This window comes from Polyodon spathula, chromosome 1 (genome assembly GCF_017654505.1).
Source record: "Polyodon spathula isolate WHYD16114869_AA chromosome 1, ASM1765450v1, whole genome shotgun sequence".
Taxonomy (NCBI): Eukaryota; Metazoa; Chordata; class Actinopteri; order Acipenseriformes; family Polyodontidae; genus Polyodon; species Polyodon spathula.
Genome location: NC_054534.1, coordinates 104,690,432 through 104,710,219, shown reverse-complemented (window position 1 = coordinate 104,710,219; position 19,788 = coordinate 104,690,432). Strand labels below are relative to the sequence as shown.

Sequence of the window (19,788 nt, the reverse complement as noted above, 5' to 3'; positions counted from 1 at the left end):
CTGCTATGCGCCATTAATACTTTTAGGGTGTGGGTCAATTTATATGGTGCTTGTTAAGCATAGTTTGTGAGGAGAGACAGCCCCAGCTGTTTTAAAAGGGTGAACTTTTTGTTTTCCAAAATTTGTTTTCACTTTGGCTCGGGTTAAGCCAATTTTCAGTTACACCGCTGTAAATTCACTTATGTCACAAGCAATAAGCCTTTTACTGTACGTAGATTACCGGAAGTGAGTGGACAGGAGGAAACTGCAATCCACCCAGTAAAGATACAGTGTAGCTAGCTAGTTTAGTAAAAAATAAAGTCGTGAATGATATAATTTTAACAGATGAAAGAGGTAAGTGATTTTTGCAACCTTGTTAATTACACCTAGTTACAGCAATTGTGATGCGTGTTTAATGTAATGTCTTCTGCTGTATTTTGCTCTGCACAGAATTATGACTCATTACAGTCTAATAAAGTAAAGTGCTGACAACCACTTTGAAAGACAAAATGCAATTTTACTGTACCTGTCTTCGTAGGTCTCTTGTTTTTTTAGTCATCTTATCAATGGCGCTGTTAAGTGGGTCTCCTTTTTCCTTTCGGCCAGTCTGAAAAATAAAAAACAAAAAGCAGACCGTTGAAATGTTATGAGGAAAAAAAAAAGCTGCACATTGAGACGATTAATTATCTCTTCGAGACCTGTCCATTGCTCCTGTAATAAATGGTACTTATTATGCCCCATCCCTTAAATTGTTCTGGACTGACTGGTACAGTTCAGCTTAGTCAGAGAGAGCGAGAGCTTGGGTAAACATTGGTACAGGACAGCTTCCCAGTTATGACAGAGGAGGATAAAACGAGACTACTGTACTGTAACATAAATGGTGATTGCCCACAATTCTATGTGTGAAGACTGAGTGAGTGCTATTACAATGGGAATTGCGCTGCAGACTGAGCCTACCCTTGCACCACCCACTGAGAATGTACTGTACAAACAGGACAAGAAAACTAATAAAAAACACTAACTAACAATTATAAGAAATTATATTTTTAAAATCCTATATATAAGAATTATATTTAAGAATTATATTCTTAAAATCCATCAGCTGCTGGTTACACACATCTTTGTTTTGAGGCTTCCAGTATCATATCCCGGATAACCAGAGCAAACAGGTAGTTTCAGCTGGGAACCCTTTATAAATGCAAGGTCACTTCTCAAAATGACCTGTCCTTAAGCAAGACCAGGGATGAGAAGAAGAAATAAAATGAAAAAAATTCTAGAAAATATTTGATTATACAGCTGTATTTTGAAGGCAAGAAAAATGCATATTTAATTAAAAAAAAAACGTTCACAGAAACAACAATGTGAAATCCACAAATGACTCTAAACACTGCCACACCCAAAGCAAAATACAGTGGCTCTTGGGAAGTCTTTGATATGATTACTGACAAGGAAACAAAAAACTTTGGTGTGCAGGCAAATTATTAAGGGCTTTTTTTTTTTTTTTTTTTTTTTTTTACTGAAGTGTAGAACTATCCTTCTATACCCAAGTCCAAGACCTTGTTAATTTGGATTATCTAAAAAATGTATTGGTATTTGTATTATATAATAATAAGAAAATAAGTCCTTACAAAATAAATGGGAAGGATAGGATGGAATAACATAGTGTAGTTTCTCCACTTCACATTTTACAAGAAGTACAACTTTTAAAAAGGAAAAAGAAAGAGAAGTGGCAAAACAGATTGCAAGATTGACTAAAGAGGGCACAAAGTTCAGACTAGGAAGAAGTGCATCGAGCATCTATCGATATATGATAACATTAAGCCATCTGCACTTTTGAATAACTGACCTGCATTACATGTTTAATGTTTAAGAGAATCATGGATAATGGTTCAGTTTCATCTTGGGAAATAACCCACATACACTACATCTGACAAAGTGGGCTTCTATACCTGAGTCATATACAGGGCTCAAGGGCCTGTTGTAGATGGGCTCTGATCGGGAGAGTAGCTCTCAAGTGTATGGTGTTGGAATAGCTAATGAGGTATACCAAGTGGATTATTATCTAGTAAGCTGCTGTCTATTTCTTTTACATTTTTAAAGTTGGCCTGAGGCATTGTCTGTAATGGCTAATGCGTTATATCAGCATTACATGTGAGATGCATAAAGAACATTTATTAAGAGAATGGCTAATTAAACAGTTTAAATAAACTACATGGGGAATAGGTCATGCATTTATTGTCCATGCCACCCAAGATGTCACTAAGGTTATGACGTAAGGAGAAGAGATAAAGATTGGGTGATTATATTCAAATATTAAATTTATAAAATTATATTCATATTCATGTTGATGTTGATTACATAAACATAAAACAACTGATGATGGACCAAATGCTTTTTGTAGGATGAATGGGGGTTAGCCAGTACAGTCCATAATGGGAAATTATCATATTGTGACAAGTCAGACAGTGTTGTCTAGTGGAAGACAGCACATCGGGATGTAGCTGACCTGGCAGCTAGCAGGCTCTGCCCACATGCAAATAGCTATTGGAAGGGATTGTGAAAAGTGGGAGGCATTGTTGTTTATGGAGCATTGGGGTTTGTGTTAATGGTTTATAATTGCAGTTAATGTGCCTTTGCTCCTGTTGTGTGTGTGTGTTCTATGTCTAGTCTGTTTGTAGATGTTATTCTATGTTTAGTCATGTGAAGTAGTTGTTCATCCTCCTGTGGTGGGCTATGCTCTCTCCTTGATGTCACTGTGTGTTGCTTGTGACTGTAAGGGTTAGAGCATCTGCCCCTTGAGGTGCCAATCCTTGTCAGACTGGAAAGGAGGTGGACGAAAAGTCTCCAATTCCACAGTCTGGTTAATGTGGAATGCCGGGACAGGATTGGTACAAAGAGTAACCCTTGTCCTGGCTTCTGCAAAAAATTAAGTTGACTTTCGCAATTGAAAATGCTTGCATCTCATCCACCCGCTTAGCGGATGTTAACGCAAGCAAGAAAGCCGCCTTCAAAGATAAATATTTCAGCTCAACTGAATGTAAGTGCTCAAAGGGCAGCTTCATAAGTGCTTCAAGCACCAAGGAAAGCCTCCAACGAGGGACAATGTCCTTCAAAAAATGCCCTGCCAGAAAGCTGAGCTACTGGGGAGACTGAATCAAATAGTAGCTGCCAAATAGATCTTGAATGTAAAGGGGGATTCCCCTTATCGACAGGTCCTGCAAAATTTGCAGTATAACTGTCATGGGAGAAGTTGTGTGGTCAAAGCTCTTAGGCAAGCACCACATCTGAAAATGCATCTATCGTCAGTGGGTCCCCGGCTCCTGTTATGGAGAGTCAGTGGGGACAATGGGTCGATTCCTGGGAGACAATAAGTCTAACTCTGCTCTCCCGAACCGTTGCCAAATGAGGCTCACCTCCTCCGGGTGAAGCCTCCATTCTGAGGCACTGGGAACCCCTTGAGAGGAGGTCTGCCGCCTAGCAGGGAGAGGAGGTGATCATGCACCCACAGCAACAGCTTGCAGGCTACTCGATGGAGACTGGGGGACCTGAAGTGTTGGACATCCACACAAGCATATGTCTCCCTAGAACCTCCTTTAAAAATTCTGCAAGGCTAGAAACGCAGCTCCAAAATGCAATGAAAGGGGGGGGAGGGGGGCCGTGTTTGAAATGTAGTGAGTATCCGATCTGAACAGTAGTAAACACCCAGATGTTTGTGATGAACTGATGCCAATACTCCAGATGGCTCCCTGAGAAGGGACCCTGGACCTGTAGCAGCAAACCCCTAAGGCCGCTGCTCACCTTGTGGCTTGGCCTGAAGCTCTTGCCTCTGCGCCATAAGGCAGTCTGGTCTCTGAAGCTGCTGGCACAGGGATAAAAATCCCAGGCATACGCAATAGCAAGAAATGTACAGTAAGAATGTACAGTTGATGCCTCAGATGCTAAAGACAGTAACTGGGCTGTCAACAAGGCCTGCTTGATACTAGACAGGCAGGCTGGCTTTGCATGTGTCACAGGGATAAAACCCAAGCATTATTCAAGTAGCAAGCAATGTACAGTAAAAATGTACAGTTGCTGTCTCAGCTTGTGTTTGGTACCGATTCGGTGCCTGTAACACCTGGAGGTACATTAGCGCACAATGGGGGTTACACATCCCCTATGCCCCCACTGCCATTCTAGGCAATGCCCCAGCCGAGGCAAGGCGTAACAGAGCGGGAGCTGCAGATCCTGTATAAAGTATGTACTGTAATAGGGCTGGTGCAGTATACAGTACTTGTAAAAAGAAACTTGCTGTCTCAGACAACACAAGCAGCAACGTAACATACAGTATGTTACAGGCAAAGTACTGTAAAACAAATAAAAACAGTGCAAGTCGAGACTCAAACCAGTCCGCTGATCCTGGACCTGGAATAGTATCACGGTTTTGTATCACCACCGTACCGTTCAGTGGTATACCCTTCGGTACTGTCCGGTTCAGTGGTACACTAGGTCCGGTACGATTCGGGTACACCAGTGCAGTAACCTCTTTCACTGTTCACTATGTATACCATGTCGGGAATGGAGCAGGTCTGTGACCCACAGTTGCTACAGAAACAATATATAAGGGCGCCCACCTATATAGTTTTAGGCAGACCAACACAGCCCTAAGACTGGAGAAAACCTGCTGTCTGAGCCGTGACAGCCTTCGCAATGGCACTGCACACAGAGACTACTGGAGAGGCTGCAGACAGCCAGACCCTAAGCAGAGCTGAGTCCAGCAACAGCAAGTGAATTGGAATGGCATCCTCATTCGATGTACAGTGTGCCAGTGGGAACGGGAGCAGTTCTTGTCCCACTGGAGCGATCTATAGAGATGTCCACTTACAGCACTCTTGGTTAATCCAACAGTCCGAAAATTGAGGAAACCTACTAGAGCCCTGACAGTCTCCACAATAATTCTATGAGCAGAATTAATGTGGCAACAACACACTGAGGGAGAAAACTGCTTTTTAACCCTAAGCGCGCATTTCGATTATCATTAATTCTGAATAATTTTCGTAATAAAAAACAACATTTTTACTTTCAATGAAGCAAGCAGCCTGAGAGAGAAAATACATATCTGACTTAAGGTTATTCAATCCCGGGTAAGGGGTGACGGAGCCACTGGCTTCATACGGAGCTCACAGCCGCTGAGGGACTTAACAAAAACCACGACTGAGTGCACAATACATATAAATAGCAATTACTATACTCCCGTAAATATAAAACAATGTAATTACACAAGCAAATAAGCAGATATATTCAACACTTATCTGTTCGTAGTCTCTCTCGTCTCAGGTCGGATGAAAGGAAAAATGATATTGAGATCTGTGCATGCATGTCTGTTTATGCCCTATTCAGGTTAGCGGGTCCTCAAGGATAAATACCCATGAGGTAATGGTTACATTTCATACTTGATAGGGAAATATTTCTCACAGGAAAGCCATTCTGTATGGGTACTCTAACATCCACTTATCAGTAAAAATATACAGCCTTCTAATTATCTTTGTAGAAAAAACAGAGGTTCTCACTCCAAATAGCTGATAAGCTTTTAAAGCAGTCAAGCTACAGTATTTAGGTCTTCATAAAATCCCAATCTGTTTTGTTCTGTCGCTCTTACTGCTGTACGTGTTCCTCTAATGATGACATTTGCCAAAAGAGGTGTACTGGGGAGCAAGTGGGATCGTACTCCATTGCTCTGGAATAATCACCATACATCAGGTACCAGATGACCCAGTCTAACCTGTCTGATTTGGATCTGAAAATGAATCTCATTCTTAATTGGGCTATGTACTGTACATGTAAAACATGGCCCTACGTGATTTTTAATGATATTTGGAGATAATGCTTGAAAAAAAAGCTGCTTTAATCATCCCCCTCATTATGCTTTTAAGAGCTTATTTGCATTTCCTTTTATCATACAAGAGTGCACAACCTTTGACATCCTGGGACTGAACCACTTGAAAAGCCTAACTGTTGAAAAACTCCTCTGCATTACAATTTTGCCTTGAGGAGTAATTTTGTGTTGGAATGGTTAAGAAAATGTAAATGAAATAAACTTCAATGGAGGGGATAAAAGCTATCAAGTATGACTGCAGCAAAAACTCTATACCAGCAAAATGCATTTTGTGCTTTTTAATTTGTGCACAGACTGCTGACTGGTGGCCTCTTGGGTTTTTTTTTTTTTTTTTTTTTTTTTTTTTTTTTTTTTTTTTTGTTATTTTAGTAAATCTGGATGATACACATATGCCTATGAATGTGATCCAGCTAATAAGATTCAGGAGCCTAGCTATCTTACAGGGCAAAAAGTACAAACATACCGACAAACATAAATCAAAAGCTAAATTTAGATCGCCTTCACATTGTTATTTTTTTCCTGGTTGGGCCTAAAGGCAAACAGTTACTGTCGCTTCAAATGTATTTGGCACCACTGAGCTATAAACACTATAGTTACCTATTAGCCCATGGGTTTGCTGCAAGGAAGAGACAATACCCTACGGAACATTTCATAATGGAAATCAAACCTGCAGAAGCGTATTTGTAACACGTAATGACAATTATAGACTGTTTACAGGGTTTCTCTGGAGTCTATTTTAACCCACGATCGGTGAGGGGCTGATTGGAAATAATGGAGGCTGACAACTTTACTGATAACAGTTAAAACCTTTATACATAAGAGATGCAGCAGCCCAGGCTGCAGCATTAGACTCATTTCACCCAGTTCTAATACTTAGGGATTTTTCATCAGGATGCAGTTACATTTTTTTGCTACAAACACAAAAGCTGCAGTCAAGGAACTGAATGAACAAAAAATCTAAAATGGAGCCATGTTTCTAGTTTCAGCAAGGGGTTTTACATTCAGTTCTAAAGATGAGATTTTTTCAGCTTGCCTCTCTATGGTATACCATCATAAATGCACTGTAAAATGTAATGAATATAGTAAAGGCATGGTAAATCATAAATAGGTATGGTAAAATGTAAAATTGTTATAAATGCACAGTATAATGAAAACAAATACAGCAGTAAAAAAAAACATTACAGGTAAATTTCTAATAAACATAGGGGGTGCTGGAGAATAAGCTTTGAGGCACACTACAAGAAAATTGCTGATCTTAAATTCTAACTCCATTTTATTTTGGTTATAGAAGATAATGCATAGAGTATTATAGCTTGAGTCCCGACCTACATACAGTGTTTGTTTGTTTGTACAGTGGAGATGTCTGCAGTGTCTTTTGTCTTTTGTGTTTGTATAGATTCACTCAAGTCTAAGGTTAGAGGCCATTTCCAGATCAAACAAAAAGGGAAAGATTTCATGAATACCAAACCTAATTTAAGTAATGAAAACAGGCCTTAAATTAACAGAGTTTGAAGGTGTTTTTTGTGTGAAAAAACTGAGCAATGAAACAAAGTGAAAACAGTAGGCAGTTTGGCATTGTGCTTGGTGGAAAAAAGACAAACACTGCTTTTTATTGTCCTGTTCTAATGAATTGTACTATGCCTTGAGCACACTTTATACCGCTAGGAAATAAAGGAACACAGCTATTTATAACAGTAGCTAGCTTGCACAATATAGCAAGGATTCATTCTCCAATGTGATTTGAATGTTATGGGGTCAGATTGACACACAGAATGCAAAATTGATATCTGAAAAAATTGAAAGATGTTAAACTGAGTATGAACAATGCTTTCCAGTTATTGTAATAGTTTTGGTTTTTTTTTTCAGAAAAGCATAACTCATCAATGATTGTTTTTGGCCCTTGTATGAACACATTTTATAAACCGTTTTTTTACAATGTAATAATATGCATTTTTAAGTGATTGGTATTTGACAGCACTGTGTCTGAAACTGATGATACCCAGATTCATAAACTCCCTGCAGGCTTTTCCAATCTGAAATGTAAAGTGTTTTCTCTTAAGCTGAGGGAATGGAGAGCCACTTTTCCAGGAACAGTGGCCTGAAACTTTGTTCTGGGAGACCAGGAGACATAGTTTGCGGCAACTTTGCTGTATTAAACCCTAAGTCTCTGCTGGTATGCCTGAAACCTAGCTGCCTGAAGCCATGCTGAGGAGCGGTAGAGGCTGCACTTTGGTTGATCCCTGGAGCCAGTATTGTTGTGTGTGCTGATATGCCACTGAGGCCACAAATAGATTGATCCCTGGAACCAGCATGACAATTCAACCATCAACAACGGGCCAATAAGAAAATTCACGATACCTGGAAGAAAAGCTCTGAAGGCTCATATGTTAAAGTGAAGATACGTCTTGGTTGGTTCCCACCACTGCTATCTCATTTTATCTGGGCGAAAGCCGAGTCTAATATTAACATGAAGTAAAAAACAGCTACTCTCATGTAATATAAACCTCAAGGTCACTTCACCGTTGCATTGTCTTCAAAGTATGTCACAGTAGGGTTGCCTCCTATCCCAGTTTGACCTGGGCAGTCCGGGAATTAACATCTGTGTCTGGGTGGCAAGAATTAGGCCCGTGCTGGCTTACCCCCACTTGGGAGAGTAGCTGTATACTCTACTAGAGGGTTGGCTACCTCTTGGGCCCTCTTCAGAGGGGCCTCACTGTCCGATATTTCTCTCCAGGTTCTACTGCTTGAATGTGGTAGATCCTTTCTTGCCTCCAATCACAAGGGTTCTTGAGGTTACATGCTTGCACCGATAACCTTGGGTTATATGGTTCTGATGCATCCCTCATAATGTTGTTGGTAGTTGTTTTCTAATTGAAAGGGAATCACAGAACCGTTTAATTTATTCAAATACATATTTAAATTCACAATAATGGAAATGTTAGGTTACTTACCGTAACCCTGGTTCCCTGAAAGAGAAGACGACCACCAACCACAAGGTCTCATTGATCGCCCTCACGGGTTCAATGCAAAAAGAGAAATGGCATTCTCAGTATGACAGTTTTAATCCCTTGGTAGGCGGGACCGAGGGCGTCATCCCAGGAGGGGTCCTATTGGCAGCTCTGGTATAGAGAGCTCAGAAAATAACTACCAATGGGCAGGCATATCCCATACGTAACGTGGTTGGTGGTGGTCTTCTCTTTCAGGGAACCAGGGTTACGATTACAATTATTTTCATTACTGTAAATTTAAATATGTTATAAATTAAACGGTTCTGTGATTTCATATTGAAGTTCAGTAAAAATGATGAATGTAGCACAATGCATTCTGTTAACGGCAAAGTCATATTTTATGTAAGGACTGGGAATCATCAACCCACTTAGGTGTAATCTATGTTTAAGTGTATAAATATTTCTGAAAATTCAGGCATTATTATTATTATTATTATTATTATTATTATTTATTATTATTATTATTATTATTATTATTATTATTATTATTATAATAATAAAATCAAAAAAATCATCAGTTTATAACATATTTAAATGTACCAAGGCTGACCGAGAAATATGTCCAGGTTTGGTCTGTGGAAAAGGTGGCAACCCACAGACTACAAAGCAGGTGGTTGGTTATTGACAGAAAAGAAGGTGTTGAAGGAAAGGAGACAATTTCACTCATATGAAAACCAGGATAAGGCAAGACTACCTGAAAGTAAGGCATGAAACTGAGCTTTCTTGACCTAGTATGGTACCAGATATTATTTTAAAAGTGAAAGTAATATGTTCTTTGCTACACAACTTGCACAAGTGAGAATCATATAGGGGCTAGAAGCACATAAAGATAATATGTATGTTTTATTTATTTATTTATTTGTTTATTTGTTTGTTTGTTTATTTTGTTGCTATAACTCCTTTAAGGACTGGTATGGATGTAATATGAACTTGCCCTTCATTATTTACTCAGCAATACTGAGTACCTAATCGCTATTACAATTCAAGGATAATCCATTTTTAAATCTTGCTATAATTCTGTTTGCTCTATAGTGGACAGTAACTGCTTATGCTACCAAACTTAGTTAAGATTCACAAAGCGTTTTCTTTCAAAAAACAAAAACGTAATTACATTTAGAAAGCTGCACTGGAAAGTGAGCGTACTGTAAACATTTCCTTCCTTTCCCTCTGCTGAACATTGTTATTGTTCTAGTATAGTCAAAGCTTTCCAAAATGGGCATGTAGTGAATATGACCTTTATGAACACTTTCACTGGGTCTATTTGAATGCTTGTCAGATATTTTGCAAACAGCAAAAAAATGAAATAAAAAAAAGAAATCAGTTAAACATTCACATCCGATTTTACATTTACAGCCACACATTTTAATAACTTTTGCATTTCTCACAGCTGCCTCTGTTTACGTAAAAATGTTCAGTGTATTGCAATTATCTTGTTTTCCCCAAGCAATTCATTAGTAATATGAGTTTCCATGATCAACCTATTTTCTGATCCCCCAAATCCTCATTCATCTCTAAATATTGTAAACTATTCCACTTAAATTACTTTTATAAATCACTTCTCTTCATTAAATTGTTGTGTTGTCATGCATCAGCTATGTTGCCGGAGTTAAAAATAGTTTTACAGAATATATGAAGGATGAATGAAAACATATTTATTTTGAAAAAACAGGAATTTTATGTACCTCAAACAAAAGTACCACATAATAAAAATCCATGTATATTCCATATTCCACTGTACAGTATTTGCTAATTAATTTGTTGACAATTATGTCCCTCAAGGCAGTGAAGGGGGAAGACAGTGGTCTTACAATGAAAATCTGAGCATGGTTGAACATTGTTTGTTTGTGGTGCCATATACAGTACTGTACAAAGTAATAATTATCCCTGATGAATAGGCTTGCAAATAACAATCATCATAGTCAGCAGGTGGGTTTTTGAGGGGAATGGTTTGGTATAAAAATCTGTCACTGTCTGCTTCATTCCCCCATCAGTGTGAAGCTGGTTACACACCTTCACTTATAAACCTCAAACATCCAAACATTGACATCATGTCAAATCAGGGCTGAAGAAGTTAACAGTTTGGCCATGTAAATAAACATGATGTAACATGTTTTAAGTACATCCACATTTCAATTTGTTTGTCTTTTTTCCATCATTATTCTAGAAGCCCAACAGGTTAGGTTTGTACTCATCAATTTCAATGTCAAATACTACAGCAGCACTTCTCGTCATCAGCAATAGTAGCAGATCATCATCACTTAGCTTTAATATAGTTCCCTTTAACAAACGGATTCATTAGCCTTGTGATTACAGCTAGACCCCCAAAACTTTTTTTTTCACATGGTTTTCTCTTCAGTGACTTTGTCTAGATAGAATCTCATCAAATGCTTCTGCAGCAAAGTGATCTTACCTTGTCAGCTACAATGGACAGCATAGCAAAGAGAGCTGTGCAGATCAGACATTACACGTTAAATTGTCTCATTCTTACTCATATACTCATGTACTAGGTACTTTGTAACTACCCTGCCCTGATTTTAACTGGGTATATTCCAAAAGCTATGCTACATATAAGAAATGCCTTTCCCACATGTTGAAGAATTGCATCTAGAGTCAGAAGAGTTGCTGCTGTTCTTTTGCTCTATATGTGAGCTATTAGTTCCTAATATTCATTCACAGTTTTGACTGAATAACCATGCATGTCCTCCATCTGAACTGTATGCATCACAGCTTGTAGATATGCATGCCATCACCAGGAAGAGCATTTTATGAAGTCAGTGAGAGATATGCAAATAAATGAGTGCCAAAGTCTAATACTGTAAATGTACAGCAGAAAATTCATTATTGGAACAATCATAGAAAAACAGTATTGAGGACAATCATTTAAACATGTATTGTATACAGTATAGTACACTCAGGGGAATGCAAGTTGAAAGCAGAATACATTCAAGTACTCATGATATTGTTTTCTCACTAGACTCAATTGATGCTATTACTTTAAGATTGTAAGATTTGACACGCTTTTTTATTGGGTCTTTTCTCTCATGCTGTGATTGTATTAAATCAATTATTGTAGACACTCTTCAAATGTTAATTAAAAAATAAATAAATCTTGCAATCACATTTCTACCAATTACTATTACAACATGTGTTACTGAGACATCACCTATTATTTCATGAAAAAAGTAACACAGAACATTATTTTTGTGACATACAGTAAAGGTACTGTACAGCAAAGACAACAGTCTAGTTAAGTTGAAATATTTTGTTAAAATAACAACAAAAAACAAGATAAATGCATTGATCTCCTTTTGAACAATGTCGTGAATTTTATTAATCAAGATGTCTGATCAATCTTTTACAGTGACCGCACTTAAACTCTGGCTGTTATTAAGCTCTGCATTTCACTCATTATACTTTCTAATTGGATAAAAGAGAACATTCAAAGGGTTCAGCGTGTTGCTCTATTCTGGACAGCCCTGTTCAAAGATAAGGAGAGGGGAATAAAAAAATTGAGACTGCAAAACTCAGAGAACAAGCGAATGAAGAAGTGCTACAACAATGGAAAGGTTTTTTGTTCTCCCCAAACATCCATCTCCTCTTCAGCTCAATGTGTTAAATGATATCAATTCCAGCTCCTTGTCAGTTTCATTAGGAAAAGTGAAACACAATTACAGTGGAGCAGAATAAAGCTGGCTCAGAAGCTAGGATAGGGCCATCTGCAACATCTACTCTAAATAACTGTTAAATAATTATCACGTTGTACTATATGGCAAAAAACATAGATTTCAATTTAAAAGATATGAGAAGAACATACTCCGCGTCTGTTAACATTAATAAATAATTTCAAGTCAAAGATCTGTCATTTCAGCAGAGGAATAAAATGCCAAAAGCAATCAACAACAAAAATCCAACCACGCAAACTTGCTCATAATTAATTTGGGGAATGGGCAAAACAAGCAAATATTGGAACTGTAAGCGACTTTATTTCTGGATTGCTGCTACATTTCCTGTACAGATGACAGAAGGTATAAGCCTTATCTGTCATGTCTCAGCTCAGTTCATGCTGAATGGTTTTGATTAAATGTTTCAAAGGGGCTCCTGCATTTACTGCATATGACTGTTTTTATACGTCTTTGTTTCTTTGAAAGTTTGTAGGGCTTTGTGAACAGCTGACTGGTGGTTACATCAGGCCAGGAAATGCAGGTCACAGTGTGGTGAGTGAATTACACTGTTGCGCTGGTTTATTATTGATAAAAGATTTAAACACAAAATAAAACACGGAACAAACAAAATGGCATGTTGGCCAAAATAAACAGACAAACAAAAACCACTGAACTAACCCCAAAACAAGTATCGTGCTGGTCCTCCAGCACGAATAGCAATTGTTTCGTTTTTCTCTGTACATCCTTCTCTCTCTCCCATTCTCCACACTGAACCCCAACCCCAAGCGAGTTTTTTGTGCCTCATATATATATATATATATAATCATTCACTTGAATCCCAGCACGTGAACTAATATGTGCAATCATCATGCCAAAATACAAATATTAATTTAACCCACACTCCGTGCACCACAACGTACACACTACATAAAACATAAAACACAAAAATATGCACAGGGGTGGGGAACCCCGCCACAGGCTTGTTGGATTAGTATGAACATTTCTATAGGGCTTCATAATGACAATTTCATATTTTTCTATCTAAACCGTTGCCCAAATCACCTGGTCTAAGGGAAACACCTTGCTGGTTGAACTTAAACTGAACACTTACTGAATGTCATTGTATTTATTCTATCGAAGGTACCAAGCTATTCTTCATCAGTTTAATGAAACTGTAATGTATTCAATGTTTTGCTTCAAGGCAAAGAGTCTACATCTTAGTCTGGCGAAGAGCCACAAATTACTACTGAAAAATATAAATAAATAAATAAAAGAACACCCTGCAGGGTATGTTTTGTATCCTGCGATGTAGCACAGCGCTTTTCACAGCAAGGCTATTAAATACATTACTGGTAAAATTAGTGTGAGCATAAAGCGCTAATACATAAAGCAAACAGGCAGACAATAAAATAAGGAGCTGTATATATTTGTTTCTTATGTTTTTTTTGTTGAACTTTTTTGAGGAAAAGGCTATTTTTTTTATTTTTATATATGTCTGTTGTAAGTTATTCATTTGTTATATACAGTAACTAAATTATTCTTTTCTTTTTAATTAGTTGCATAAATTCTAATTCTAATTAAAAACATATTACTGTAAAGTAAAATAAACCCAGTTCTCCATGAAATTACCCTGTAAACAAGGAAAACACTTCTTAGCAACAGAATGTTTCTCATTTCAGACGAATACATTGTGTTACATGAACTAATACAGACATGTCTATTTTTACCTCTGCATACATTTTAAGAAAATATGTTTTCACTGTTTATTTTGAAGTTACTTTCTGCATACTGAAGATTGCTTTGTGTGGGACATGATTAGAGGCCATTTATACATGGAATCATGTTTCAAAAATTTTATTACATTGCATAAAAGCTACTCTATCTGTGATGGAAAGATCAGGTAAACTACCTTCGAAAAGGGGAATTTACACAATGCTTTATTAAATGTTGCTATGCTTTTACTGTGATATCATGTTTTATTTATGCTGATTTACTTACTATACTTAATGCATGTCACAACATTTCTGTTTATAAAATTCAGAATACAAGGTCTGATGCAGTGGCCCGTGAAAAATTACCAATTCATTGAGTCAGACAAATCCGATCTGCTCGACATTAATGTGTAGCCATGTCTGACCCCAGGGATAGCCATACCCTTAAGCAAGTTTAATACAGCTTTACCTAGAGTAGCTTCTCTAGCATTAAATGTGATAATGAGAAAAAAACTACTTAACTACTATAGACCTGGGACCTGTGTGTGGCTCTACTCTTACACTACTGGCTCCCTTGGGAATGTTTCCAAAGAAGGAACCAAAGATCCAAAAGGGATTTTACGACCTTCAGTTAATAGGTACTTAAAATTAATGTAGGATTAAAGGTGCGGGTAACAGAATACTGGATGTGCACTTTCCTACAAGATTGTTGTATTAGGGGGCCATTTTATCAGTAGTTTTCATAACCTCACAATCTGTGCCCATTTCAGTAATATGAAAATGTCTTCTTTTTGAAATGTTCGGTACGTTGTTGCTGTAAAAAGGTGATATTTCCTGTGATCTTTGCAGTTCATGTCAAACATCTGAAGTAAGGTTACAATTCAGATGGGCACATTATTGCTAAAAGTTAACAGTCCAGTTGCTTTAGAAGTATTTAATATGCCTATGTATCACCATAATCTTATAAAATGCAACTAAAGCTATGGCCAAAAGTTTTGCATCACCCTATAGAATTAACACACTTTGCTTCATAAAGTCAAATGAAACCTGCTGAATAATGTCATGTTAACATATTGAATTACATACGGCTTTGTAGTTTTCCATATACTTTACGGAAAACTGACAAAATTTGAAAAATGTGATAATTCGAAATCTATCATGAAACAATGTACTACATTTATGGCTTCCAGATAGACTTTTGCGATCTCATTTTGTAATTTTTTTGATTGCATGGTGTTAAATAAAAGCTGTAAATTAAGCTCATATATATATTTTTGTATTATTATTATGTCATAATCCATAAATTCTAGGTATTGCATAATGGTACATGTTTACCATAATTTGGCTGAAAGTTTAAAAGCAATTCCAAAGAATACTGTAGTCAATGAGCGCCTAAGGGAACACAATGCTACAAATGAGTCTTAATACAGTGGGAAAAAGGATCAAATAATATCACTTCTATTGGGTAAATTAACAGATGTGTTTTTGTTTCAAATTACTGTCAACTTGCTAATTTATTGTAACTTTTGTTGTTGTTGTTGTTGTTGCTGCATATCTATGGTACTATAGAAATTTAACTTAGATTTGGAATTTTATTCATAAGATATATTCTTCTTTCAAAATTTGGCTTGAATTGATTTGCTTGTCAAATCTGTAGGTGCAGTGTGAAAGCACAACTTTCCACTTATCTTACCACAGTGAGTCTAAAACTTTACTGTTGGAACACTTCCTGTGATTTGCAAGATTTGAAAGCAGTGTGGACCTTCCATTTAGTTCATGTAATTCAAAGGAAACACTGCACTGCTTACCAATTATCAAGGGAATGCAGTTCACTGGGTTAATTCAAGTCCCATTCTATAAAAGCTGACATTTTCCAAGAAATGGCTCCTCATATAGTGAGAGTGTGTGGGCGTTCTTTTCTCTTCGACCACACTAGTTTGCCATAAGGTGATACGTTGTCCTTGCATAATTTGGGGGGGGGGGTATAGCCATATTTTTTTTACCCCGCAGTTCCTGAATTGCCTTGTACATGACTAGCAGCTTGTAGTTGGTTTACACTCACAGGCATTGTTCCCGGTAAAGCCTGCAGCTACCCAACAGTTTCTATGAAGTGAATCATGGACCCCATGGGAAGAGGGGTGGGGAATTGAACAATTGTCTGTCTTAATTAATGGCTTAAATCTTTAAGGCAACAGAGCGGATAAACAGTTTATGTTAAGTGTAGAAGCAATTTAAAAATAAATGTAAGATCATGTCAATGCTACATATATATATATATATATATATATATATATATATAATATATATATATCTATATAATAATATATATAATTAGTGCTTAAAACGTTTCTTCCTGTTATGTTCTTAGCTTGGTTTTTTTGCCAGTATTTTCTTAAATAAAATAGTGTTTTTTTAATTGAAATGAATGGTTAGAAACTGTGAAATTAAAACGAACACTTTAAGTTTGCATGAGTGCAATTCACGCATCATATTCGTTCAGTCATTGTAAAGATAATTGTGTTTCTCATTGCTCCACGACTGTCAACTTGTTTTTTATTCAAAACAATGGAAGAGCGCTACTAGTGCAAGAGGAGCTTGATAGAGAATCACTTGTCTTGTTTAGTGATTGTGGTAGCACCATCTACAGTGGGGTTGTGAATAACACAGAAGAAGAGCTTGTATAAATTACAACTATTGTATTGTGAATGACAAATACAGGTACATACATTATGCTTTTGCATTTAATTTTCAATGGGTCTAATCAAACTATGGAGGATATTTTATGCCAAAATTTTAAAAAATAAATACAGGAATAAATAAATGTCCATGTATTTGTTTATTTCAACATTTATGTATTTATTCATTTCAACATTTATTTATTCCTTTATGTATTTATTTAGTCATAATTTTGGCATGGAATATCCTCCATATAAAACTGATGTGCATAACTTTTATTGCTTAAACATATAATAAAAGATGGTCTTGGGGTTACTGAAATAAGTCTTTGCATAATTTATTTATCAGTCTAGTTATGATGAAGCTTTATGGGAACAGTGGGGAAAAAAACAAAAAAAACTGTAGTCTTCAGCAATCAGAAAATCAACCATGTCGGTCTCCATATTTGCTCAGTCCGCTGTGCTGTGTCCCAGCTTCGTCCGCGCAGACTCCCGACTGCAACGCGGATTCTTTAGTAGTAGTGACCACATGGCGCTTGGATATGATGTGTTCTTTAGTGACTGGATTCTCCTTCCATCAATACAAGCATGTTTTCCAGGCTTATTTGACAGCCCCACAATAGATAAATAAATAAACAAATACATAAATAATATGCATATGTGAATGCCACCTTAATAATTACACCAGGTTTGGCTACATAGGGACCAATTAAAAAATCTATATGTAGATGGATTACCAAACAATCTATAGTGTTTAATTATGATAACTTGTACAATAACTTGTATTTAGAAAATGGATATGAGATTTCCTTTGACCTGATTGGTCAATATGAGGGCTTAAATGTTATTTTTCAAACTGTTTGCTCACTGTTCCAAATCAATCCACCTGAATATATGTAAATAGAGTATTTGTGTATTTTACCTTTTTCTGCTTGAGAGAAAATCCCTTTTCTTGTACACGCCCCCTGAATGTTGTTTGTCAACGTAGACTATTCTGGTTCCTCGCTGTCCTACCTATGTATTTAAATTTAGTATAGAAAATAAAGTAAAAAAATAATAATAACCGAGAATAGTGTTTGCTGTCAGCGGCAATACAGTAACCACACTAACAACTGGTCTATGGTTTGAATGACGAGTTGAAATAAAAAAAAAAACTGGACCCAGTCTGATTGCTTTCAGCTACTTTATTTACAGTAATCATATCACAGTAACAATACAGTCACATCACATCTCTTCTCTAAAGCCAGGAGAAAGAGGCTTTGATTTTATGAACAAACACTGAACAAGTTACTGAACAAACAACACGATCAGGATTAACGCATATTGCAGATAACTAGATATTTTTAATTACTTAAACTTTATTTTATTTATTTCTCTAATAAATGTTCGGACCTAACAGGTACTTAAATACTGAAACGTACACAAATACATGAACATGCACTCAAATCCAAATAAACAAATATATAAAAGCTGTACTTTTATCCTTACATGTTTTACAGACAGTAGAAGCTTGGAAATACCCACAAAGTCCACCACTGGGATGAAGCCTGAGTGGTTATGTGATGGATGGAATTCTGAGCAAACTGTATTACTCACAGAATAATGAGGAACACGGTTGTATTTATCAGCAACAAAAGCTAAGACTGCATAAAATCACGAAAAAAAAAAAAAAAAAAAAAACATGTCCATTTTCTAATACCAATAGAACCCTCATAAGAAGGTTTTATCGTCAAGGCCCTTCTCGTTATGTTAAATAGATTCGCCTTCGGCTCGGGGCATTCAATGACACGAGATGGGCCTTACCAGATGACAAAGCCCTCTTCTTTGGGTCCTGTTGCATAATTAAAGCACTGAACTTTTCACACTACTTGCTCATAAAAATGTCCGAAACTGCATAGGTTAAAAAAATATTTTCTCCTGTATATTCACCATTTCACGCTTGAGTAAAAACCATCCAGTGTTGAAGTATGATTCAGCTTGTTCTGACTCACCCCCACACAACCTCCATAGCATATGAATGCATCCACCTAAAAACAAAACCCTGAAATCATACAAGCCTGTTTTATGATCTAATAACAGCTATTTCAAACACATCTGGGCTTTGTTTTATATAGCTTAAAGTACAGAATCTGACGTGCTTTTCTCATTTTGAACAGGAATAATCTGAAGCTACTGTAGATTTAAGGATAGCAAATTGGTTATCATTGGTTATATTACAATAGACTGCTGGACATGAACCTAAGAATAATAATGTTCATAAATGAATAAGCAAAAAAATATCACTTCCTTTAATGGAACATATTGAAAAGAGAAAAACATATTAGCACCCTCTCCAAGCCCCCGCCCCCCTATAAATGTTTTCAATATTTTAAAATATTATGTTACTGACAAGTAAAAATAAAAATAAAAACAACTTATACACAATGAAACAAATGAAAAAGGAATAAAAAACATGTTTTCTTTGATAAACACAAAAGGTTTAAATGATTCATTGGTGGATGAATTCTTGAAAAATAACAAGCTTACTGCACTGTGCTTACTTTTCTTTCTACACAGCTGAAGAAGGGCTTTTGTCCAAAACATCCTAACCTTTTGTGTACATTCCAAATATAGTGTGAGGTTCTCAGGGAGCGAGCTAGGGCTCTGCCTACCTTTATTTCCTATTTAAAGCACTGTTTCCTGCTTTCTCACTCCCTAGTGTTCTCAGTTCTCCTCCCCCTTCTTAGTGATCACACTTTCCTGACCTCGGGTCAGGCTTGAGCTATCTTCACCGTTCAAAGGGAGGTCCTCACGGCATGAGTTAGAGGGGACCCCCGGCCACACTCTATCCTTTCACAGCTCATACGTTTTATCTTACCTCAATCGAGAAATGATTCTGTT

General features: G+C 36.9%; 1 protein-coding gene across 2 annotated transcripts in view; it reads right to left on the bottom strand.

Moving 5' to 3' along the window:
- LOC121317743 (catenin alpha-2) overlaps nucleotides 1–19,788 on the bottom strand; it is a 502,323-nt gene that overhangs the window by 102,037 nt on the left and 380,498 nt on the right. For both annotated transcript variants that reach the window (XM_041258019.1, XM_041266306.1), the window contains one exon: nucleotides 506–586. In XM_041258019.1, coding sequence (XP_041113953.1) covers nucleotides 506–586 — 81 coding nt within the window. The remainder of the gene's footprint in view (nucleotides 1–505; nucleotides 587–19,788) is intronic.